The sequence below is a fragment of the Carlito syrichta genome, unplaced genomic scaffold (assembly GCF_000164805.1).
Source record: "Carlito syrichta isolate Samal-C Ts95f unplaced genomic scaffold, Tarsius_syrichta-2.0.1 Scaffold287770, whole genome shotgun sequence".
NCBI lineage: Eukaryota > Metazoa > Chordata > Mammalia > Primates > Tarsiidae > Carlito > Carlito syrichta.
In genome coordinates, this window is record NW_007231866.1 from 369,103 (window position 1) to 396,341 (window position 27,239).

Consider the following 27,239-nt stretch of genomic DNA (forward strand, 5'->3'; position numbering starts at 1 on the left):
GGCGTGGTGGCACGCCCCTGTAGTTCCAGCTACTTGGAAGGCTGAGGCGGAAGGTTCACCGGGGCCCAGCAGGTTGAGACTGCGGTCACCGGGAGTAGGTGACAGAGTGAGACTCCAACTCAAAAAAATAAATAAATAAAAGAACTTATGACCTATGGACCAGAAATGGGCAGCTAATCTGTCTAGGATAAAAACATGTAGATGGCTCACTTCTTTAATACCAAAGGAGAGGATTTGGGAAGACAAGAAAGGCAAAAGGTCCTTCCCAGAAACCTATAGACACTCATAGTTAAAAATGGCTAGAGAGGACCGGGCTGTAATCCTAGCACTTTGGGAGGCTGAGGCGAGTGGATTGCCTGAGCCCGCTTGTTCGAGACCCACCCGGGCAACTTAGCAAGATCTCGTCTCTACAATAAATCAAAAATTAGCCGAGCATGGTAGCATGCGCCGATAGTTTCGGCTACTGGGAAGACTGAAACGGAAGGATCACCAGAGCCCAGCAGGTTGAGGCTGCGGTGACCAGGAGCATGCCACGGCACTCCAGTCTGGGCGACAGAGTGAGACTCCAACTCAAAAAAGAAAAAAAATGGCTAGAGAGAATTATCTAGTTTAGCATCATGGTGAGGCAGGAGTGTTTGCAACAAAAAAAAGTTCTACCAACCTATCAGCAAAAAGTAAATAATCACAGGATCAGCTGTGAGGTATAGAAACTAGTGGGCCCTGGTAACCAAATTTAATTTCTGTCCCCCTTCCCAGAGACGAGGCATTTCTCTGTTTCCCAGACTGGAGTGCAGTAGCACGGTCATCACTCACGGCAGCCTCAAACTCCTGACCTCAAGCAGTCCTCCTGCCTCAGCCTCCCCAGTAGCTAGGATTACAGGCACAAGACACCATGCCTGGCCCTTCATTGGGATTGAGTATTGTTATACTTCTGTGGAAGTTAACAAAAATCAATTAACCGTCTACTCTGTGGTAGGTACTGACAATCTAAAGATCAGTCCCTATCATAAAGGAGCTCAATCCACTGTCAGACAGTCAGGTATAAACAGGTATTTTTACTATAGTAAATACAAAAATAGATACGTACAAGGAAAACAGTCATGGGGAGAGGAGTTGTGTGCTCAGGCAATTATCTGAGCAAAGAAGAGATGGGCTTTCCACATACAGGAGCCTGCATAACACAGAAGTGTTAAACAACAGAGGACTATTGCTGGAGGAGAGGGTGGCTAGAAACGCAAGCAAAGACCAGGTCAGGGAAGTCAAGCACACAGGCAGTGAGAGGGCATCAAAGGGTTTTCATACAGCACTTTAAAGATCTCGTTCTCTTATCTTCTGGCTTCCATTGTTTCTGCTTAGAAGCCAGTTGTAATTCTTAAAAATCGTCTTCCTGTATGTAATATGTCTTTTTTATGGCTGCTCTAAGATTTGTTTCTTTAGCTTTGTCAAAAGTTACACTGGGATGTTTCTAGTTGTGGTTTTCTTTGTATTTATTCTGGTTCTTTTAGTCCTATGGTTCTGTGAGCTGCTGTTTTCTTATTTTCTTTCCTTTTATCAAATTTGGGAGACTTTTGACCAATATTTCTTTGTGCTCTATTCTCTATTCCTCTTCTTCTGAGACAGCAGTTACACTTACACTAGACTTCTCAATACTTAAGTCATTCAGGCTCTGTTCATTATTAGTATTATTTGTAATCTTTCTCTTTCTGTGCTCGGTTTGCATAATTCTGTTGAGAGCCAGTGTCTAGTAATTCCTGAAAATGGGAAATGTTGGCATTTTCCCAAAGCATAAGTACCCTTCTAATGTCCATGGATTGCTTTGGGGAAGGCTTGTAGACATTAGTCAGGAAAACAGAAATCACAAGATATTGTGACAGAGAGGATTTAGTATTGAGCATTCATGAACTGAAAACGCAAAAAGTCTTGTGTTATTTAGTGATGGAAGTTTACATTCTCCTTCTACCACAATTACCTGTAAAGACACCAATAACTACGAGTAAGGACACCAAGCACATGACATATTTCACATATTTAATGTTTATATTTAAATATATTAGACTAGAATAATTTTTCTGTATATATTATATATTATTTAGCACTCTGTCAGTCATACAACACAAAAGACATTTATAGGTAAACATTAAAATGGCAGTGTCTATATTAATAAACGAACATTAACAAGATAATAATGGGTATTCATTTAATGGGAGAGTCTAGTATTTCCTGGTAGTCCTGCCTTCTTAAATTCCTCCAGTAGAGTTTATAGCCAGCAAGGACAAAAACACTCATCATAATGATCACTCCTCCAAAGACATCATAGACACTAGGAAATATGTGTAACACTAGAAGCTGCAAGACCATAGCTACCACAATCTCCAAGTGTTGCACTGTGCTAACCAAAGCTGGGTGGAATTTGTCCAGGGCATAATAAACTCCTAAGAATGCTGCAGTAGAGCAGACACATATAGCAATCAGATAACTCCAGGTTTCGCCATCTAATGGGATGATGGGTTCCTGAAGAACGAACATAGTAGATAGTCCCCAGACTGTCCCAGTCCAACCAAAGGTAAACAGGGCAGTCCACATGCTGATCTTCTCCCTGATGGATCTGTATACTATCATAGAAAGCGCAGTGGTCAGCCCAGCCATCACGGTCATAGTGTACCCAAAGGCTTCTTTCCAGGCATTTAACAAAGAATTGTCTTCATCCACAATGTTGGGGATCATGACAAGGCAAACACCTAAGATGCTGCAAACAACTGTGGCCATGTCCACATAAGCCATTTTCTCGTCGACAAGTAAAAAAGCCAAAACAGCACTGAAGACTGTGGTTGTGGCCCTCCACATAGTGGTCCCATTGCTAGGAGGAACTATTGAAAATGACGTGTAAGCACAGGTGATAGAAATGACGTTGCACACACCATAAAAGAAGAGTCGTAATCTGTATCCGCTGGGTCCAAAGGGGGCCTCGTGGTAGTAACACACAACTAACACAGACAAGACCTGCAAAACAGAACGGATAAAAATCAGTTCTAGAGATGGAACTTTAGAACGATCTGAAGCCAGCCTAGTGATGAGAGCTACACATCCGTGAGCCAAAGCAGACCCAAGCAGCACTATCCACATCTTTCGGGATTGGAAAATATTTTTTTCTGCAAAGCTCTGGAACTGTCCGATCTCGTTGGTCATTGGGTCTTCTGTTGGTGGAGGTCGGGCGTCCATGGTTCCAAAGAAAGTTCTTCCTTTTCTTTTCATTTCACTCAGCAGACCTTTCTTTGGATTTTCTTCCATAAAACTTCCATAGTCTTCATTGATTTCTTCATATCCATCATCCCCAGGCTGGGGATAGTGAGAAGTATATTTTACCATCACTGTGTTGGGATGTATTTTCACCCGTTTTTTAGCTGGATATTTTCTAGAGGGAGAAGTATCCATTTCTTCAGGTAATCAATTCTATCAAAGAACAAAAACAAAAGAACATATTCATTCCATTGAAAATTTGATTTATATTACAATCCTATGAACCAATTCAATGATAGAAAGTAGAGACTGTAACAAGAGTCTAGAAAAAAATGTAACAGGAAGAGATGTTCTGAAAATATGCCTTATCAGATGCATGGAACCACTGGAAATGTTCACCCCTTTTTCACTCCTATCTTAAGGCTGTCCCTGTTTCTCACTCTGCTTATTTTTTGTCTTTTCCGGCTCTGTTTTCCATCTTTACCTCCCAAACTGATATTTTCTTTTCATTGTCTCTTCACCTATCAAATAAGAGAATCAGAAAAATAAGTAACTTAGATCAAACTTTTCTTCCCATTGTGTCCATTTTTCTATGTTACAAATTATAAATGGTAAAAGCCTAAAGTCTTTTGTATAATAAATTCTGTATAATACCGATTCCACTTTATATTACAAATTATAGTAATTCTTAACACTCATTCTGGGCTCCCCATACATTTTGAAATACAAAGATACACTGAACTTAGAAAATAAAATAAATTGAGTAACACTTGTGCATTGTAGGTGGGAATATAAATTGTACAACCTTTCTGATGTGCAATTGGAAATGTATTTAGATTTTAGCTTGCCAGGTATGGTGACTCAAACCTGTTATCCCAGCACTTTGGGAGGCAGAGGTGAGGGGATTGCCTGAGCCCAGTGGTTCAAGTCCAGCCTGGCAACTTGGTGAGACCTCATCTCTATGATAAATCAAGAAAAATTAGCCAGGCATGGTAGCACATGCCTGTATTTCCAGCTACTTGGAAGGTTGAGGTGGAAGGATCACCTGAGCCCATCAGGTCAAGGCTGCAGTGGCTGTGAGTGTGCCACTGCACTCTAGCCTGGGCGACAGTGAGACTGACTTAAAAAAAAAAAAACAATGTAGCTGAAAATGACCCTCTAATTCAGCAATACCACCTCTAAGATTTTACCCTGAAGCTCCAGTCCCCAACCTTTCTGGCATCAGGGACTGGTTTTGTGGAAGACAATTTTTCCACGGATTAGGGAGGAATGGGTATGGCTTCAGAATGATTCAAGCACATAACATTTACTGTGCACTTTATTTCTATTATTATTGTCTTGTAATGTTTAATTAAATATACAACTCACCATTAACAAAAGGTGGTGTGGATGGAAGTAGTAAATAAAATAATAGGGGGGCCACGTGTGGGCTAAAATAAGTGTTGACTTCTGACTTAAAGCCTGCCACCAGATGCAGCTGTACAATTGAAGTCCATCAACTTACTGGTCACCCATGGAGACGGTTTTGCTGGGAATCTGCAAGCAGTTGATTTACCATGGTCTTGTGCAGTCAAACCTTACCGCTCATGTTAATCTATATTTGTAGCCGCTTCCCAGCATGAGCATCACCACCCCACCTCCACCTCAGATCGTCAAGCATAGATTCTTTTTTTTTTTTGAGTTGGAGTTTCACTCTGTCACCCAGACTGGAGTGCAGTGGCCGCTCCCGGCCACCGCAGCCTCGACCTGCTGGGCTCCGGCCATCCTTCCGCCTCAGCCTTCCAAGTAGCTGGAACTACAGGCGCGTGCTACCACACCCAGCTAATTTTTGATTTATTGTAGAGATGAGGTCTCGCCAAGTTGCCTAGATTCTTATAAGGAGCGTGCAGCCTAGATCCCTCGCATGCGCAGTTCACAATAGGATCCGTGTTCCTATGATAATCTAATAATGCTGCTGATCTGACAGAAGGCATAGCTCAGGTGGTAATATAAGTGATGGGAACAGCTGTACATACAGATGAAGCTTTGCTCACTCGCCCACCACTCACCTCCTGCTATATGGCCCGGTTCCTAACCAGTCTGTGGCTCGGGGGTTGGGAACCCCAGCCTTTAAGAGACGATCACAAGATGCTTTTTACATTTTGTGTTTTCAAAAAGGAAAAAATAATAAATATTTCTATTTACTTACATAACAAAGAAATTATGGAAAGATGCAAGGAAAATGCATGGTGATTGGGGTGGGACAGGGGAAAAGAATAGAAGAAAACCTTTTGCTATATATGTTTAAATATTTTTGAATCATGATATTGCTCAAAAAATTTAAAACTAAAAATGTTCATTCGTCACTTAAGAAAAAGAGTACACAAAAAAAGTAGGAAAAAATATATGCACAGAAGAGTTCATTGTAGCTTACTACAATGGATCTTCATATAAAGGAATACTATACTATCCATCTATTAAAAATGACAATACAGACCTTTATTGACATGAAGAGATATCCACTATATACTGTTGAGTGCAGAAAAAATTTGAGCTTGTAAGAATTAAATAAAACCATGTGCATAAAGAATTTGCTGCATTGCTGGCATATAATAAATTCAAAGGTTAGCAATAAATTTGGCTTCCTTTCACATATAATTATGTCATAAGACTATGAAGTATCTGCTACAATGTTATTTTTTCTTTTAGACCTTATTTGTTCAGTTTTCTTTCTTCATTTTCTACATTTTGTCCTTCCTTCAAACAATTTCCTGTTTCCTTCCCAATGATGCCTCTCCTTCCTACTTAAAAAAAAAAGAAAGAAAACACTTTTTTTTTGTCCTCATGACTCTCCAGTTCCTTGCCAAAAACTCATCAGTTCCAGGATCTTAAGCCTTGGCCCAGAAATAAAATCCCACTGTGTTCTTGACACCATCTGGGTAGCCAACTGCTCTGTTCCTATGTACTCCTCTCTCTTCCGAAGCCCTCCCTGCAGCTGGAAGAAACATGAAGATGCCACCTGCAGCTCCAGACTCCTCAGTGCCCTGGCCTAGCCGTCCCCCTTGCAGCCCTTCCTGCACACCCTTTCAGGCAATTCTGACTACGTGTTTGTTATCTGCAACTTCTGCCAGGTATTTCTACTTCAGATCATGGCTTCAGCCTCAACAACCCCAAACTGAATGAACCGTCTTGATTCCCCAAACAGATTTAACTTCCTCATTGACATCTGTGATATTTCCATTTTTCTAGATCCCCAAGCTAGGAAGCAAGAAATACCAGAAGGAACCAGGGAATACCAAAAATTATGTTTTCTGCCATCATACTTCCATTTGATCATCGATCTTACTGTTTTTGTCTTTGAACTATTTCACAGGTGTTCCCACTCTCCTCCAATTCCATTTTACCTCTATAGTTGTACATCAGGTGATTATGAATTCCTGTCGAGAATACCATGGCAGCATCCTAACTAGCCTCCCTGGAATCCTGGTCCTTCTCCAAAACGTATCTATATTATCCCACTGTCACATTAATCTGTCTTTAAAAGATTCTAAACAAAACCAAACCTTTTCTCAAGATTTCTCCATTCAAGAATCTACAATGATTTCCTACCTTCTGCTTCATCAGATTTCAGCTCCTCTCCCTGGCCCTTGAGGCCCTGTGTGATCCAGCCCCCACCAGTACTTAGCTCCTGAACACACAGATGTTGTTCAGATCAACCAGTCCGGTGTCCTCCCTGTCTTCCCTCCCCGGGGGTGAGTATCATTTCCCTAACTCTTTATTCTCACTAGTTTCCCCTCTGCCAGCTTTCTAAACACTGCTGGTCCTTAAGGGTCAGTCCAAATTCCACCTTATATTTTCTTCCTTCCTTCCTTCTTTCCCTTCCCTTCTTTCCTTCCTTCCTTTACGAGATAGGCTCTCACTATTTTGCCAGACTGGTCTCAAATTCATGACCTCAAGCAACCCTCCTGCCCCAGCCTCTCAGAGTGCTGGGATTTTGGTGCAAACCACTGCACTTGGCCCAAAGTCTATCTTTTAGAAACAAGCTTTCCCTGACCTCTCTACCCATTTGTTCTTCCTCCTCGTTTAAACATCTGCAGCTCTTCTCACCTAATGGTTGTAATCTAATCACTCTGTAATCTAGTTGTCTGCACTCAGGGGAGTTTTGTTTTCAGTCACTGTACCCAAGTTTGCCATGTCAGATCTCTTTTACTTGCTGGCTAGCAATTATCTTAGTGACATCTTGGGTAGGCCTCAAAGCTTCTTACGTGCTGTCCACTGTTAACATTTTGTCTTATATCTGTTCAAAGATTTCCCCTTCCCACTGCAAGGCAGGGGACATGGCTAGAGAAGGGATGTGGTCTGCTATTCACTCCTATCCTCTCCCTTTGGAGACTGTGGGAGAGAGAGAGGGTCTGGCTCTCAGACCCCTTCATCTCTCTCTTCTAGGCTCTTAGCGAGGGAGGAATAGAAAAGGAACACAAGTCTCATATACTGGCTGCTGTTGTGTGATGACTATTTGATGGGTAAACTTGGCCAGGCTGAACTGTACTTCCCGGTATTTAATCAAACACTAATCTAACTGCTGCTGTGAAGGGACTTTGCAGATGTGATAAAAGTCACTTTTGTTTGCTGTAAATTTGCTGAAAATAAATAAACAAAAAGCCCCTAATCAGTTGTCTTTAAGTTTATCAAAAGCAAGACGTACGATGTCCACTTGCATAACTAATCCTAAATTTTACCACATATCTTTAAAATAAAACAAAACAAGACAAAAAAAAGCATGTTAAGTGCTTACTTTTTCTTTTAAGCCAATACTTAGATAATATATAAATAAAATATAGAAGTAAATATCAATATAATCAGCCATCACCATAGACAAAATTTTATTGGAACACCACTTGCTTGTCTCAGACACCACCGTCTGTAGATAAAGTTTTATTGGAACACTGCCTGCCTGATGTCACTGCATGTTAAAATAAAGTTTTACTGGAATGCCAAAAAAAAGAAAAAAGACTATCCTGAGTGGGCCTGACTTAATCAGTCAAGCCCTTTAAAATGGGACTTAGGCCTTTCTTAAGTTCAGAGATTTCAAACAGTCCATGCTCCTGGAGTTTCAGCCTCCTTGTGATCATTATTTCCTTACTACTGTGGACCACAAGTGTCAGCCTGTGCTCACAGCGTTCCAACTTGCCCTTAACCTTCTTCCCTGTCTCTCTGCCACAGACTTCCTTCTCCAGCCTCAAGAGGAACATAAGCCAATCACTTGTATGCCGTCTCCTACTGGTTCTGTGTCTCGGATCGATGTCTAACTGCTACATGCTGGAGTTCTCTCCTTGCTTGTTGTCTTTGTCTCTCTGTTAACTCTGATAGGCCACCCATATTCTCTAGGTTGCAAGTATCCAAATGTAGGCCATCTCAGGTAAATGCAGGGGGGCCTTCTCAGTGCGCAAGTCCCTGATTTGGGAGCCCTTCCATCCTGGAACATACAGTCTACAGATTTTTGCTGTCTGGTCCTCTTGCTCGGTGGGCAGCTTTCTTGAGCAGAAGCCAGCAGTATTCACAGTATTCACTTGGAAACTAGGGCATTCTACTTTGAGACATGAAATTTAAGAGTCAGAAATGTTGGCTTTAAGTTCTGAGTCTGCCACCAACTACAGTAATAATTACATTTTTTAAGAGAAAGTTTTTGATAACAGTTGGGATCTTTTGACTCAACTCTAATGATTTCACACTTCTAGTGTTTGATGCCTCTCCCACCCATGCTAGACCACTGTGCATTTTAGTCACCATCACTTTCTACCATCTGCTCAAAGTTGTTCTGACCAATATGCCAACTCAGCTTCTCCTTCACAGCGACGAGTGTTCCAACCCAACCTCCTGGCTGCAGTTCCTCTGACAAGGATACATATGAGGAGAATGTCCTCCAGGACATAGGTGTCCACCTCAGCTGAGTAGAGGGAATAAGAGAGAGGACCAGAAGGCCAGCCTGCCCGGCTGCAAATGTTCCAATCCAAAGAAAACTGGATACAAACTGATTGAAAGAAGGCATAGTTTGGTGTTGGCTTGAACAATGGGCACGATTCAGTGTGGCAAGCCTAAATGAAACCAATGGTTTTGTCCAAAAGGGGCACTACTTCCTAAACTACATCCCAGAAAATAACCCACTCCTAAGGGTGAGAAAATTCACACTTGACATCACTATTGTCTTAGTAGAAATCCTTAGGACAATCCTCTAATCGTGCCTGAGGCAAATGACACTTGGTATAAGCCTGGTAATCCCAAAGCCTTAGATGTAAAGCTGGATAGTGCAACTCTATTATAATATAGTGGCTTAAATGTAGGCATCAATGTGATACTTGACACTCATGAATGAGACTGTCCTTTAAATACCTGTAAAGGACTGACAGGTTACCACCTTACACCTGGGCAGCCTTGCCCTGGGATACCTTGTTAACGTTCAATGTGCTTGGACAGCCTTGCCTCCTGAATGAAATGACCATTCTAAGAGTTAAGACTACACCCAACTAGTCAGCTAAAAGGGAAGCCCCAACACCTGTCTTTCCAGGATATCATGAGATACCAGGATTGCATAGGATATTTGTTATTAAATGTACTTCTCGAGAACAGCCTGGGCACCTTGGCGAGACCTCATGTCTACAACAAATCAAAAAAATTAGCATGGGCATGGTAGCACACACCTGTAGTTCCAGCTACTTGGAAGGCTGAGGCGGAAGGATCACCAGAGCCCAGCAGGTCAACGCTGGGATGGCCGCGAGCGTTTTGCTGCACTCCAGCCTGGGCAACAGAGTGAGACTCCAACTGAAAAAAAAAAAAAAAAAAAAAGTTGTACTTCAACAGACCTGCTGAGAGAAAGCATTCCTCCTCCCAGACTGATGAAAAGGGCCCCATGTTGTGAGCCTTTGGGACAGCATCATGCTTATTATCTTATGCTGAACCTGCCTAAAATGATGGTAAGCCACCACCCCTAACATTCCTTTTTGAATAGGGATTCTCCCCTTTCTTTCCGTCTGAAATGTATGAGGATCACGAGAACTGGAGAGTGCACTCAAGTTTGCTCACACTATTAACACTTTCTGAGTCTGTATTGTGTAAAGGGCCACTACTATAGAAGAAAAAGAAACTGCCTCTAAGCTCTCACCTCTGGAACTAGAAAATTAGTACTAATTTTTTTTTTTTTTAGAGACAGTCTCACTCTGTCCAGGCTGAAGTGCGGTGACATAATCACGGCTCGCTGCAGCCTCAACCTCCTAGGCTCCTAATTAGCTGGGACTATGGGCACACTCCACTACACCTGGCTAATTTTTTTTTTTAAGAGACAGGGTCTTGTTATGTTGCCCAGGCTAATCTTAAACTCTGGCCTTAAGTGATCTTCTTGCCTCGGTTTTCCAAAGTGCTGAGATTACAGGCATGAGCCACCATGCCTAGCCAAAAATTAGTTTTTGTTTTTTGAGTTGGAGTTTCACTCTGTTGCCCAGGCTGGAGTTCAGTCACACACTCACAGCCATCCCAGCTTCGACCTGCTGGGCTCCGGTGATCCTTCCCCCTCAGCCTTCCAAGTAGCCGGAACTACAGGCGCGCACTACCACACCTGACTAATTTTTTATTTATTGTAGAAATGAGGTCTTGCCAAGCTGTCTGGGCTAGTCTCAAACCCAAAGGCTCAGGCAGTCCACTCACCTCGGCCTCCCAAAGTGCTGGAATTACAGGCTGAGCCACCAAGCACAGCCCAAAAATTAGTTTTTAAGTAAACTAATAAAGTAGGGGTTGAGAGAAAAGAATAATTACAATGAGACTATTAGAATGAATATAATAATGATAAAGAATAATAATACCAGGGGAGGGGGCACACCTCATCAACAAGGGTACCTGCATAATGAACATTTGTATACCTCACCCTGAGTTGTACTCTGCATCTTTAAAATAAAAAAATTTTTAAGAGAATAATGATAAAGAGAAATAACAGAGTAGAAGATAAAACATGCCCTTTCTTGTATCAGGCACACTTGAGGAGTGAAAACTTTATCATATGGGATTAACGTTTGACCGTCTTAGACAATGTGACAAGATTCATGTTGCATGTAAGTGGCAAATGATCAAAATGAACCAAATTTATCATTAAACCATGAAAGGGAACAGTTTCATGAAGATGTAAATATGGACTGCAGGAAAAGCTAATTGCATAAGACTTCAATCAGATACTCAAGACAGGAATGCACCATGGACCAACTCAACAAAAGGAGAAAACTGGGGGGACACACAGTCTGGTAGTCTGCTGTGGTAAACCAACTGAGTATTATCTCTATAAAAGTATATAAAGAAATTTCAGAACAGCTGGGACAGAATCATTCTCAGTCAGATGTATTACTTAGGACAGATACACCAGCACTTGCAGTAATATATCACTCATGTCGCTCAGATCATTGCTTACTAAACAACAGCCAATTTACATCTCTCTTAGAAAAACTAAAAATAAGGCCAACACAGTGGCTCACGCCTGTGATCCCAGCACTTTGGTAGGCCAAGGTGGGAAGATCACTTGATCCTAGGAGTTCGAGACCAGACTGGGCAACATAGTGAAGACCTCATCACTATAAAAAAAAAAATCAAAAAATTAGCATGGTGGTACGCGCCTGTAGTTCCAGCTACTCAGAAGGCTGAATAGGAGGATCACTTGAGGACCAGGAAGTCCAGGCCATAGTAAGCCTGGATCACACCACTGCACTCCAGCCCAGGAGACAGAGTGAGACCCTGTCTCAGAAAATAAAATCAAATAAGGCACATAATCATTTTTCCCTTTGCAATCCTTAGATTAAAGCATCCTTGCAATGGGCCATGAGAAAGGGATGACGGAAAACCTTGATTTAGCCAGAGGTCAACACTCTAATAGAAACAATCAGAATTAGAAGAAAAGCAAGAATGGGAAAATACAGAAGGGTAAGACGGGCCGGGCGCAGTGGTTCAAGCCTGTCATCCCAGCACTTATGGGAGGCTGAGGCGAGGGGATTGCCTGAGCCCATGGGTTCGAGAACAGCCTGGGCAACTCGGTGAGACCTCATCTCTACAATAAATCAAAAAATTAGCCGGGCATGGTAGTGCGCACCTGTAGTTCCAGCTACTTTGAAGGCTGAGGCAGAAGGATGGCCTGAGCCCAGCAGGTCAACACTGGGGTGGTCGTGAGCGTGTGTGCCACTGCACTCCAGCCTGGGCGACGCAGTGAGACTCCAACTCAAAAAAAAAAATAAGGGCAAGATGAATGGCTCTGAAATTCAGTGAAAAACAGAAGGAAAGATGGGAGAAGTTAATAACACCACCAGTAGCCAGACACATGGATATTTATATCTGCACAGACAATTATGCTAAACACTAAACGCGAGTTGACTCAGCTTTGAGAAGTGAAACCTTAGGAGGTGTTGGTGTTCGGTAGTATTGGGATGGGTGGACAACTAGAAATCTGAAGAAGGCTAATGGCCTACCTCATTTTAAACAAAAAGAGCTTAAAGGGAACAGAGGAAGGTACTTGCTCTTGACTAATTCAAGAGATATTATCAAACACTCCAGTGTGAAGGGTGCCAGATAGGTCCGGTGAAGCAGGTCAGCTGGTTCTATTGTTGAGAATTTGTTCCAAGGTTTTGTCAAGAACTTTGTCCCAAACCACCCAAAGTTAGTCTCTTCTTACTCTCCTCTCAGTCTTTTCTCTTCCCGGTCCCTTCCTTTTCCCCACCTGCTTTTTCAGCTGTATTCCTGTTCCCTACTGACATGGTCCTGTCCGACATTTCTAGCCCAGAAGTAGCCACCACTTGTTAATGCAAATGATCTCAGAAACAAGATGATATTTGTTTTATTGCCTTAGGCAACAAAGCGCTGTCACTGTCAGAATCACGTTTTGCTTTCAGAATAGAAGAAATCATTTCCATTTTCCTGAAATTGTAAGTTCACCCTCAGGAAACCAGGGTAATGATGACAAAATATCTGTACAGAAAGGAGGAAAATCTCAACCACCCGACTGTCCCCTCCACTGAGAATCTCTCCTAAAAGCTGGCTGCTTGCCACTCCGATTAAATCGCAGCTGTTTCACTCATCTGGGCCTATTCCCTGTGCTGGTTGGTATTTAGCCTCTGCATCCTTTTGTCATTTTATTCTTTTTATGTGTGTGACCTTGTTAAATTTGAAAAACGGTGGTTCAACCATGCTGCCCATAGAAAGTGGACTGGATTTTAAAAATGTGGTACATATAAACGATGGAATATTATGCAACCATAAGGAAGGACAAAATTATCTAGAAACTTGGATAGATTTAGAGTCTGTAATACTCAGTGATCCATCACAGAAACAAAGAACTGAGTCCCACATGTTCTCATTCATAAGTGGACCCTGAACAGTTACCATAATACTACAAGAAAGGGATTGGCAGTAGCCAGAAACTGCCAGGGGAGGGAGGGTACACTGCATCAATAAGTGTACCTGATCTCAAACCAGGCGAAGTGGAGGCCACAGTGAGGTCTGAACTTCACCTGTACAATGACCATTTGTACACCTAACCCTGAATTGTACCCCACATCTTTAAAATTAAAAAAAGAGGTTGGATGCAGTGGTCAAGCCTATATAATCCTAGCACTTTGGGAGGCCAAGGCGAGAGGACTGCCTGAGCCCAGGGGTTTGAGACCAGCCTGGGCAACATGGTGAGACCTTGTCTCTACAATAAATCAAAAAAAATTAGCCGGGTATGGTAGCATGCACCTGTAGTTCCGGTTACCTGAAAGGCTGAGGCAGAAGAATTGCCTGAGCCCAGCAGGTCAAGGCTGCGGTGGCTGGGTAGGGTCGTGAATGTGCCACTGCACTCCAGCCTGGGCAACAGAGTGAGACTTAAACCCAACAATAAAATAAAGAAAGAAAAATGTGGTTCTCCAGTTTAGGGGAGCGACCCAAATGCCCAGCAGATGAATGGATAAAGAAAATGAGGTACGTGCCCAAATGGAATATCATCCAACCTTAAAAGAAACAAGCAGGGTGAGGTGGCTTGTGCCTATAATCCCAGTTATTCTGGAGGCTGAGGCTGGAGGATCACTTGAGCCCAGGAGTTTGAGGCTGCAGGGAGCTATGATTGCACCACTGTGCTCCAGCCTAGGCAACGGAGTGAGACCCTTTCTTTAATTAAGGAAAAAAAGGATAAAGTTCAGATACATACAACAACAGGGATGAACCTTGAAGACATGCTAAGTGAAATCAGACACAAAAGGACACATATTGTAAGATTTAGTTTATATGAAGTCTCTAGGTAGGTAAATTCACAGAGACAGAGTAGACTAGAGATTGTCAGGGGTTGGTGAGGAAGAGACAGTTATTATGTAATAGTTACATAGTTCCTTTGTGGGATAATACAGATATTTTTTAAATAGTGGTGAAAGTTGCACAACATCGTGAAAGTAATTAATGCCGTATAATTGTAGACTTTAAAAAGAGTTAAAATGGTAAGTGTTGTGTTACGAATATGGTAGCACAATTTTAAAAATACAAAAAAAAAAAAAAAGGAGAGAAAAGTGGTAGTGCCTCCAATGTTTGTGGGGAGTAGGGGGCAACACCAAGCACTGGTATTTTTCCCAGTCTGGGGCCTGTCTCCCCACTCTCTTGATGGTTTCTTTGGCTTTGCAGAAGCTTGTCAGTTTGATGAGGTCCCACTTGTCTATCTTCTCTCTTATGGCCTGGGCACCTGGGGATTTGATCAGGAATTCGTTGCCAGTCCCAATCTCCATAAAGGTGTCTCCTGCATTTTCTAAGGTTCTTGTAGTTTGAGGTTTTACATTTAGGTCTTTGATCCATTTAAAGTTGACTTTTGTGTATGGTGATAGGTAGAGGTCCTGTTTCAATCTTCTGCATGTGGTCAGCCAGTTTTCCCAGCACCATTTACTGAATGGGTTCTCCTCTCCCCAGTGGTTGGTGGTGGAGAGTTTGTCGAAGATGAACTGGTTAAGAAGTTGAGGTTTTGCTTCTGGAATCTCTATCCTGTTCTATTGGTCTATATGCCTGTTCTTGTACCAATACCAGGCTGTTTTGATTATTATAGTTTTATAATAGAGTTTAACGTCTGGGAGTGTGATACCTCCTGTTTTGTTTTATTTTGCTAAGGATTGTTTTGGCAATTCATGGTCATTTATGTTTCCATATGAATTTCTGTATTATTGTTTCCAAGTCTAAAAAGAATGCTGCTGGCAATTTAATGGGTATTGTGTTAAATCTGTAGATTATCTTTGGTAGGATGGACATCTTAACAATGTTGATTCTTCCAGTCCATAAGCATGGAATATTTTCTTTTCTTTTTTTTTTTTTTGAGTTGGAGTCTCACTCTGTCACCCAGACTGGAGTGCAGTGGCCGCTCCCGGCCACCGCAGCCTCGACCTGCTGGGCTCCAGCGATCCTTCTGCCTCAGCTTTCCAAGTAGCTGGAATTACAGGCATGCGCTACCACGCCCGGCTGATTTTTTGATTTATTGTAGAGATGAGGTCTTGCTGCCCAGGTGGGTCTCGAACCCGCAGGCTCAGGCAATCCACTCACCTCAGCCTCCCAAAGGCGCGGGATTACAGGCTGAGCCACCAAGCCCGGCTAGCATGGAATATTTTCATTTGTTTGCATCATCTTTGATTTCTTTGAGCAGTGTTTTGTAGTTTTCATTGTAAAGGTCTTTCGTGTCTCTAGTTAGGAAGATGCCAAGGTATTTGATTTTTTTTCTGGCTATTGTGAATGAGATTGTGCTTTTTATTGGGGTTTCTGTTTGTTTGTTGTTTGTGCATTGGTACTTTTAACAATCTCACCAGCAATTCTAATTCTAATGAATAATTTTCTTGCTCAAGAATCACTTGACTAGATTATTTAATGGCCCTCTGGCTCTAAGATTTAGTGAATCTATGAGCTGCCATGGATTATATATAATATAGTTTATATATATTTATATATAATTTTTATACATATAATATATACATGTATAAAAAATTCCTATTTCACTCTCTGTCATATATATATATATATATATATATATATATATATATATATATATGAGATCCTCCCGCCTCAGCCTTCCAAGTAGCTGAAACCACAGGCGCGTGCTACCACACATGACTAATTTTTTGGTTTATTGTAGAGACAAGGTCTTGCCAAGTTGCCCAGGCTGGTCTCATACCCCTGGGCTCAAGTAATCTTCTCATCTCCACCTCCCAAAGTGTTAGGAAACAGGTGTGAGCCACCACACCTGGCAGATTTTTTATTTTTAAGAAGTGGATACTGTAGTCAGACTCCCTGGATTTGAATACTAGCTACAGAACATAATAAATGTGTGACCTTGGGCAACTTACTAACCTCCTTGCTTATTTCCTGTTCTGTAAATTTGTGATGATGATAATAGTATAACCTCACAGGGGAGAATGAAATTAAATTAGTTAATACATACATAACACTTAGTATCTGGCCCCTAGCAAGTGCTTGATCAATTCTAACTTGTTTTCACATTGTTCTGCCTGCCTGGAATGACCTGGTCCTCCCTTTCTGCCTCTAATACCCGTAGAGCTTGCATATGTGCTCTGATGGTTTGCTCAGGTGTTACTTCCTCCTTTGCAAAGTCTCCTCTGGCCTCTATCATTTTTGTGACCTCTACTATCCCTGCACTCATTTGTTTATATTCTGTCTTCCCCACCAGACCATACACTTCTTGATGGCAGACTTTCTCAACATTATATCCTCAGCCCTAACATAGTGCCTGATACATCCTGGCATTCAACAAACGTTTGCTGGATAGAAGGGAATAGATTTGAAAGTGAAGAAGAGGGAGACTTGAAAAAGTATGGGGAACAATGTTAAGGCCCTTGACGTCTCTCCAGGACCTTACAGACCCAGATACCCATATCTACTCTCTTAATATCACCACTAAATCAACAGTAGTTTAAGTAACTGGATCTGTAGTTTCCCTTGATAATCCAAACCACAGAAATGTTCAGAACTCTCCCGGATCCTCTGCCTTTAGCCTCTGTATTGGTCAAGGTTATCCAGAGAAACCAAATCAATAGAACACATGTGTGTGTCTGTGTGTGTACAGGGAAGGGAGAGGGAGGGTGAGGGGGAGAGGGAGATTGATTGATTAATTGATTTTAAGGGATTGAATTGGCTCATACAATGACAGAGGCTGACAAGTTCAAAAACTGCAGAGTGCGTAGTAGACTGGAGACTCAGAGAAGAGCCAGTGTTGCAGTTCAAGTCCAAAGGTTTCTGTCTGCTGCAGAACTTCCTCCTGCTTGGGGAAGATCAGTCTATTCTATTCAGGTTTCAACTGATTGGATGATGCCCACCCACATTATGGAGGGCAATCTGCTTTAAAAACTACTCTTTTAAATGTAAATCTTATCTGAAAAGATTCTCACAGGAACATCTAAAATAATGTTTGATCAGCCAAGGTGACACATGAAAGTAACCATCACAGCCTCATATTCTGTTTCTCACATGCACAAAGGTTCTGCCTAGGCCACACTATGGAGATTCTTTAAATATGTCATAATCAATCATGTCTTTGAGTTTTTACATACATACACTAATCCTTTTTTTTTTTCTTTCTGAGTCGGAGTCTCACTCTGTCACCCAGGCTGGAGTGCAATAGCACGCTCACAGCCACCACAGCCTTGACCCGCTGGGCTAAGGTGATCCTTCCACCTCAGTCTTCCAAGTAACTGGAACCATAGGCATACACCACCACATCCAGCTAATTTTTTAATTTATTGTAGAGAAAAGTTCTCACCAAGTTGCCCAGGTTGATCTAGAACCCCTAGGATCAGGTCATCCTCTTGCCTCTACCTCCCAAAGTTTTGGGATTACAGGCATGAGCCACCGCACCCAGGTGAATCTTCTTTAAGCAATACTCTTCCTGATTTTTTACCTGGTTAATTCCTGCTCATTCCTCAAGGATCAGATTAAATATCACCTTCTCCAGAAGACTTCCCTAAGCCTACCTCTCGCCCCAATCTAATCTAGATGCCCCCAGTCAGTGCATTCATTGTGCATTTAGTCACAGGATTTATTCTATCGAATTACAAATGTATTTTTGTCTTTCTCTTCCACTAGACCCGTGAGGGTCTCAACTGCAGAGACCATATCTGACATAGTACTTGGCATGAGATGGGAGTTCCGTAAGTATCTTTTAAATGGACATAGCAGGGGCGTAAGTCAGGGGAATTCAGGAGTTCTGTACTCCTGCCATGGACTTTGAAGGGCCCCTGAGGCTCGAGAAACTCCAGTCCCTCAGGAGAAACTGCCTGACCCACAGCTGTGCTCTGCAGACACCCCTATTTTCATATAAATGATTTTAGTTAAAACTCCATTTTCTAATTCACCTCCATTTTGTTAACTTGTGACTGAATCCCTGTATGGCTGAGGCAGTAATTTAAAAAAAAAATTTTTTTTGCTAATAAACAACCCTCACAACCCTGTACCCCCACCCAGTGCTCTAACAGCTTCCCCCTTCTCTGAGGGTTCGATGTGCCAAACCCCAAAACGTAGGTTTAGCTCTGTAATGCCTCAGTTTCCCAACTGCTTTTGCCTATAAAAGCACCCCACTACTTTCATTTGGGGTCAAGAGTCTTGGAGGAACAAACCCCCTCTCAACCACCGGCTATTAAAGGGTTCATCAATTTGACTTTTACTGTGCTGGCTATCTGATTTCTTGTGACTCGCTCACAACAATATAACCAAGGAAACCCTCCAGTGCCCTGCCAACTTCAAATAAGAAGAAATAGTACACCCAAATGAGAAAGAACTGGAAAAATAATTCTAACAATATGAAAAACAGAGTGTCAGTACCCCCAAAAGACCACACTAACTCCTGAGCAATGGACCCTAACCAAAATTAAAACCTTTTAAATTCCAGAGATAGAATTCAAAAGGTTGATTATAAAATTGTTCAATGAGATCTAGGAGAAAATTGAAAACCAGCATAAATAAATAAATAACTATTCAGGACATGAATGAAGAATTTTCCAAGAGATAGACACACACACACTCACATACACACACACACACACACACACACACATACATACAAACAACAAGCTGAACTTCTGGAAATGAACGACTCATTTAGGGAAGTACAAAATGCAGTGAGAAGTTTTAACAGTAGGCTAGAAAAAACAGAAAGATCTCAGGACTTGAAGACAAGGTTGTTGAATTAACCCAATCAGACAAGAAAAAATAATAAAAAAATGGAACAAAGTCTCAAAAAAAATGTGGGATTATGTAAAACATCCAAACCTAAGAATTATAGGTGTTCTTGAGGAAGAAAAGAAAGCAACAGGTTTGGGAAAACTATTTCAGGGAATAATTGAGGAAAACTTCCCTGGTCTTGCCAGAGATTTAGATACAAATCAAGTCTCAATACATTCAAAAAAATCCAAATGACATCAAGCACCTTTTCAGACCACAGTGGAATAAAACTAGAAATTACTCCAGGAAGAACTCATAAAACCAAACAAAAATATGGAAGTTAAACAATCTGAACCTGAATGGTCCTTAGATCAACAGAGAAGTCAAAATGGAACTTTAAAATTCTTCAAAATGAATGACAATAACACAACAAGTAATCAAAACCTCTGGGACACAGCCAAAGCTGTGTTCAGAAAAAAATGAATAGTGCTTAAGACCTAAATTAATAAGACTGAAAGAGAACATACTGACAACCTAACATCACACTTCAAGGAACTCGAAAAACACAAGCAAACCAAACCTAAAGCTAACAGAAGAAAATAAACAGTAAGAATCAGAGCAGAAGTAAATGAAAATTGAAATAAAAAAACAAAGAATCAATGAAACAAAAAGTTGGTTCTTTGAAAAGATAAATACAATTGATAAACTACTACTTAGATTCATTAGGAGACAAAGAGAAGATTCAAATTAGCTCAATCAGAAATGAAAATGGAGACATTACAACTGATACAATGGACATACAAAAGATCATCCTAGATTGCTATGAATACCTCTATGCAAGCAAACTATACAATCTAGAGGAAATGGATAAATTCTTGGAAACATATATCCCCCAATCTTGAATCAGGAGGAAATAGAAATCCTGAACAGACTAACAATGAGTAGCAAGATTGAAACAGTAATTAAAAGTCTCCCAAAACAAAAAAATCCAGAGCCTGATAGACTCACATCTGAATTCTACCAGACTTTCAAAGAAGAACTGGTACTAACTTTACTGAAGCTATTCCATAAGATGGAAAAGGAGGGAATTCTCCCTAACTCATTCTAGGAAGCCAATAGAATTGGCATTTTGGTAATAATACCAAATAATAAAGCCAGGAAAAGACAAAATAAAGAAAAAAAACCACAGACTAATATCCCTGACTGAACATAGACACGAAAATCCTCTACAAAATACTAGCAAACAAAATTCAACAGCACACTAAAAATAAAATCTACCACAATCAAGTGGGTTTTATCCCAGGGATGCAAGGATGGTTCAACATATGCCAGTTAAAAAATGTGATATACCACATAAATTAAAAACAAAACTCATGATCGTTTTAAAACACACAGAAAAAGCATTTAATAAATTCCAGCATCATTTCATGATTGAAAAAAAAACCCTTAGCAAAATAGGCATAGAGGGAACATTCCTCAAAATAATAAAAGCCACATCCTGGACAAAGAAAAGTTTAACGCATTCTCCCTCAGAACTAGAACAAGGCAAGAATGCACATTTTCACCACTCCTATTCAACACAGTACTGGAAGACCCAGGCAGAGCCATCAGGCAAGAGATAAAAATAAAGGAATTATTAGAATGGAAAAGAAAAAATCAAACTCTGTATGCTGATGACATGCTCTTAGACCTAGAGAATACTAAAGATTCTTCCAAAAGACCTCTGGACTTGATAAATGAATTCAGCAAAGTTTCAGAATACAAAATCAACACACACAAATCTGTAGCACTGTTATACACCAATAGCAGCCAACCTGAGAATCAAATTAAGAACTCAATTCCATTTACAATAGTAGCTAAAAGGCTAAAATAGCAAGGAATATATTTAACCAAGGAGGTGAAAGAGCTCTACAAGGAGAGCTACAAAACACTGATGAAAGAAATTGTAGAGGACACAAACAAGTGAAACATTTCATGCTAAGTTCTGTATTGGAAGAATCACCATTGTTAAAATGACCATATTGACCTGGCATGGTGGCTCATGCCTATAATTCCAGCACTTTGGGAGGCTGAGGCAGGAGGATCACTTGAGCACTGGAGTTTGAAACCAGCCTGGGCAACATAGCAAGACCTTGTCTCTACAAAAAAATTTAAAATGCCCATGCTACCCAAAGTAATCTATAGATTCAGTGCAGTCCCTATCAAACTATCGCTGTCATTTTTCACAAGAATAGAAAAACAATTCCTGAAATTTACAGGGAACCAAGAAAAAACCCAGAAAGCTAAAGCAATCCAAAGCAAAAAGAACAAAGCTGGAGGAATCTCATTACCTGACTTCAAATTATACTACAAGGCTGTAGTAACCAAAACAGCATGGTATTGGTACAATAGCAATCATGTGGATCAATGGAACAGAATAGAAAATCCAGAAATAAACCCAAATACCTACAACCAACTGATCTTTGGCAAAGCAGACCAAAACATACACTGGGAAAAGAACACTCTATTTAGCAAATGGTGCTGGGGAAATTGGTTAGCTACATGGAGAAAAATGAAACTTGATCCTTTACTCTCACCATATAGAAAAATGAACTCAAGAAGAATTAAAAACTTAAATGTCAGACCTGAAACCATAAAAATCCTAGAAGAAAACTTGGGAAAACTCTTCTGGACGTTGGCCTAGGCAAAAAAATTATGTTTAAAACCCCAAAAGCAAATGCAACAAAAACAGAAATAAATAAATAAATGGGACTTAAACTAAAAAGCTTCTGCACAGCAAAAGGAATAATCAACAGAGTAAATAGACAACCTACAGAATGAGAGAAAATAATCGCAAACTATACATCTGATAAAGGACTAATATCCAGAATCTATTAAAAAACTCAAATAAATCAGCCAGAAAAAAAACAAATGACACCATTAGAAAAAGTAGGCAAGCCAGGCTCAGTGGCTCAGTCTGTAATCCCAGCACTTTGGGAGGCCGAGGCGAGTGGATTGCCTGAGTCCGCGGGTTCGAAACCAGCCCAGGCAACTTGGTGAGACCTTGCCTCTTCATTAAATAAAAAATTAGCTGGGCGTGGTAGTGCGCATCTGTAGTTTCGGCTACTTGGAAGGCTGAGGGAAGGATCGCCTGAGTACAGCAGGTCGACGCTGGGGTGGCTGTGAGTGTGCCACTGTACTCCAGCCTGGGCGACAGACTGAGACATCAACTCAAAAAATAAACATAAAAATAAAAAAAGGTAGGCAAATGACATGAACAGACATCTTTCAAAAGAAGATATACAGATGGCCAATAAACATAAGAAAAAATGCTCAACATCACTAATCAATGAAATGAAAATTTAGAACACAACGAGATATCACATTATACCAGTCAGAATGGCCATTATTTTTTTAAAAAAACTAGCACAGATGCAGTGAAAAAGAAATGCTTATGTGAGGGGGAGACCCCAGAAGACTCAGAATTGATTAAAACTTGTGTATTTATCCTTGCATGACTAGCCTTCAGTCACCTTCAAAGTATTTGGTGCAATACACCTATTGAGACGCTTTTTCTACTGCTCAAAATACTTTCTGAACTCGTCAATGCTGATGCCTTGTAGTGCTTCTCCGTCTTTCGGCTTCACCTCTCCCACGTTGGCAAAACATTTCCCCTTGAGGACGTTTTTCATCCAGGAAAACAAAAACAAAGTCGCTTGGTGTGAGATCAGGTGAATAGGAAGGGTGGAGCACAGGGGTCAAGTCGTTTTTGGTCAAAACTGCTGAACACTCAGTGCGGTGAGGGCAGGAGCATTGTCGTTGTAGGAGAACCAGTCACCTGTTTGCCACAACTCAAGACGTTTCTTCTGCAAATCGTGACACTGTCAGAACTTCCAGATAGAAACTCTGGTTGACCATTTGATCTGGAGGAACAAATTCCAAGTGTACTACAAAAGATAATTCAAGCACAACAAAAATATAAATAAATAAGTGGGATTTAATTAAACTAAAAAGCCTTTTTTGCATTTGCTTTTGGGGTTTTGACCATAGTTTTTTTGCCCCCCCAACACTGCTGGTGGGAGTCCAAATTAGTACCACCTTTATGGAAATGGGAATGGAGATTTCTCAAAAAACTAAAAGCAGGATCTACCATTCGATCCAGCAATCCCACTACCAGATATCTACCTAAAGGAACAGAAATTGCCATACAAAAAGGTCAACTGCACTCAGATGTTTATTGCAGCACAATTCATAATTTCCAAGATGTGAAATCAAACTAAATGCTCATCAACTCATCAGTGGATAATGAAAATGTGGTAAAAAAAGAACGAAATAATATCTTTTGCAGCAACTTGGATGGCATTAGAGAACATTATCCTAAGTGAACTAACTCAGGAACAGAAAACCAGACAGCGTATGTTCTCACTTATAAGTAGGAGCTACACTAAGAATCTTCAAAGGCAGAGAGAATGGTATAACAGACACTGAAGACTCAGAAGGGGAGGGTGGGAAGGAGTGGAGGAACGAAGAATCATCTGTTGGGTACAATGTACACGGGTAAGAGTGGTGGCTACACTTAAAGCCCAGACTTCTTTGACACTAAGCATCCACGTAACCAAAATCTATCTGTATTCTCTCAAGCTATTGAAAAAAAGAAAAAAAGCAAGGGGAGAGAAAGAGAGAGAAGTAAAAAAAATTAAAAGGGGCCGTGAGCCAAGGAATGTGGGCTCCTGCTAGAAGTTGGGAAAGACAAGGAAATGGATTCTTCCCTGAAGCTTCCAGAAAAGAATACACTTTGCCAACTCCTTGGTTTTATCCCAGTGATACCCGTGTTGGATCTCTCACTTCCAGAACTGCAAGATAAATTTGTGGGGTTTTTTTGATGCTAACATTCTTATTATTTATTGTATCCTTTAAAAAAATGTTTTAAATATGTGGGGTACCATTCAGGGTTAGGTATATAAATGTTCATTATGCAGGTACCCTTGTTGATGAAAATCTGTGTTGCTTTAATTCAGCAAGTTTGTGGCAATCAGGCATCATCATCCTGTGATGTCTGAAGATCAGATTTGTATTCTTAGACAGAAGACCCACATGCTTAGTACATGTACAGACAAAACTGTCTGCATGGAAACCAAAATTTTCCTTAGAAGTTTTGACCTTCTTAAGTATTTAGAAAAATGTTGGATGAGATTGCAAAGTTGTGGATCAAGATGATTTTAGCCTGAAACAGAAACAAGTTGCTGGTTTGCTCGTCCCTTTTGCTCTTTCAAAATGTATCTTTGAAGAACACGGCCTCATGCATCATCTAGAAGAAGTGAACTGAGAAATAACTCTCAGTGGCTGAGGACACTGGCCTACTGACTGTGGTGCTTGGAGACTGAATGAGATCTTTGGTCGGATGCTGCCAGCTAGAACTGTAGATTAGTAACTGATGCTGGACAACAGGTCTAACCAATGCTGGAGCACCAGACCTCAATTTGAATCTTGCCTCTATCACTTTCTGCCTGAGCGTGCGTGACCTAACCTTTCAAAATCTCAGTTTCCTTGCCTATAAGATAGGTTGACACTGCCAACTTGGAAAGGTCATGACTAAGGATTTCATGACATGATAGATGAAGAACACCTGGCGATGCCTGGCACATAGTAGGTGCTCAACAATACTAGCTTGCTTACTTCCATTGGCCAAATATTGTGGAGATTTTGTCATTAGCACAAAAGAAGTGCTTATTTTTCTCTCTGTTCTGTTTATATAGCAAGAAGGCTTACATACAGTTTATGAATTGCTATAGCAACATTTTAGATTAGGATTTTTTTTTTCTTTGAGTCGGAGTCTCACCCTGTCTCCCAGGCTGGAGTGCAGTGGCACACTCACAGCCACTGCAGCCTTGACTTGCTGGGCTCAGGCAATCCTTCCAAGTAGCTGGAACTACAGGCACATGCCACCATGCCCAGCTAATTTTTTAATTTATTGTAGAGATGAGGTCTCACCGTGTTGCCCAGGCTGGCCTTAAACCCCTGGGCTCAGGCAATCCTCTCGTCTAGGCCTCCCAAAGTGCTGGGATGAACAGGCATGAGCCACTATACCTGGCCAGATTAGAGACTTCTTAAAGGATTAAAATCATGCATTCTAGAAAGTATGCTTAGAGTCCTGGCCTGAAATCTCCTCCCCCTTACCTTCCAATGACTTTTTAAATTTCTGATTTCATGTATTATATCTCTTTTTGATCGAAATAGCAAGAGTAATTTTTGTTAGCTGCAACTAAACCTGTCCAATACACAGATACACTGGCAGGCAATCCAATATTTAAAACTGAATCTCATCAGTCAAGAAACCTCTCCCGTTTACTCTTCTATGTGTTTATTTGTTTACTTATTCGAGTCAGCATCTCACTCTGTCACCCAGGCTGGAGTGCAACGGCACCATAAAGGCTCACTGCAGCCTCAACCTCCTGGGCTCAGGGGATCCTTCGGTCTCAATCTCCTGAGTAGCTGGGAATATAGGTGGGCACCACCATGCCCAGCCAATTTTAAAAAAAATTTTGGTAAAGATGAGGTCTCATTGTGTTGCCTAGACTGTTCTCAAGCTCCTCACCTCAAGCAATTCTTCGGCCTTGGCCTCCCAAAGTGCTGGGATTACAGGCGTGAGCCACCACGCCCAGCCAGAGCTTTGATTTAAAATGCTCCTTCTGAGAAGGCTCAGAGCCACAGAAAAGTCAGAAACAATCACGGTGTGATTCTCCCTCCTCCCCCAACGGTGTCAGACAGGACATATCAGCACCTCTTGCGATGTCTGAGTCGCACACAGCCCAGTATGGCTCCTTTAGTCTGCCGTATGCACTGCCCCTATAGATCCAGATGCCATTCAAAGAGAGCATGATGGGTCACAATCTCCTTTATGACCTGTGCGTTCCAGGAAGACCAGAGAGCACTCCTTCCTATCTGTGTTCCTGGCACACGGAGCACGTTTAGTAGAAGCTGAAGACTCAGCTCTGAAATGCAATGCACGACGGCGCTTGGACATTGTCCCATTCTGCACAGCTTTCACAGGCTCTGCTACTTGCGCTCCCATTTCTGTCCTGGCCTCGCCTTTGGAAGTGCCCTCACCGTTCCCTGGGCCACTCAGCTGCAGTTCTGACCCTCTGTGTTGGGGACACTGGCTCCAGATCCCGGAGGTACATCTCTCCAAGTCTGACCTGCCCCCAGACTCTCCCGGAGCGGTGGAAAGGATTGGCCAAGATTCACCCGGAGGATGCTCAGCACTCTGCAAAGCTGCTGGACTCAAAGAATGTTTGTTTGGAGCCACATCCCCAAAGAACTTTCCATCTGGAACAGGAAAGGCTCTGAGCCCCATCACTCACACCCCCTTGGCATTTGAAGCAGATCCTAAACCACTCCAAAGCAAGACATAAGGAAATGGCAGTGAACTTGGATTGAGGAATGGGGGAAGGGCACTGAGTATTTGCTCATTAAGTTTTGGAATATACAAGACCCCCCCAAAAAGTAGCTTTTACCATTTTTTTTCCATTTTCTAAAAGTTTTGGTGGCTAGAATAAGGTATACTTTGAACTCACTTAAGAGCAGTAAGTGAGCCGGGCATGGTGGCTCAAGCCTGTAATCCCAGCACTTTGGGAGGCTCAGGCGAAAGATTGCCTGAGTCCAGGGGTTCGAGACCAGCCTGGGCAACTTGGCAAAACCTCATCTCTACAACAAATCAAAAAATTAGCTGGGCGTGGTGGTGCATGCCTGGAGTTCTAGCTACTTGGAAGGCTGAGACAAAAAGATCGCCTGAACCCAGTAGGTCGAAGCTGTGGTGACCACGAGCGTGCCAGTACACGCCAGCCTGGGCGACA

The 27,239-nt window shown here is 41.6% G+C and overlaps 1 protein-coding gene across 1 annotated transcript; it reads right to left on the reverse strand.

Moving 5' to 3' along the window:
* Positions 1-2,009: 2,009 nt before the first annotated feature.
* On the reverse strand, positions 2,010-27,239 carry SLC35G2 (solute carrier family 35 member G2). Its single transcript, XM_008053004.2, has 4 exons — positions 27,208-27,239; positions 18,821-18,824; positions 14,261-14,332; positions 2,010-3,450 (listed from the first exon to the last, which is right to left on the reverse strand). Exon 4 carries the CDS (start codon positions 3,430-3,432, stop codon positions 2,194-2,196), a length of 1,239 nt encoding a protein of 412 aa, XP_008051195.1. The 5' UTR covers positions 3,433-3,450; positions 14,261-14,332; positions 18,821-18,824; positions 27,208-27,239; the 3' UTR covers positions 2,010-2,193.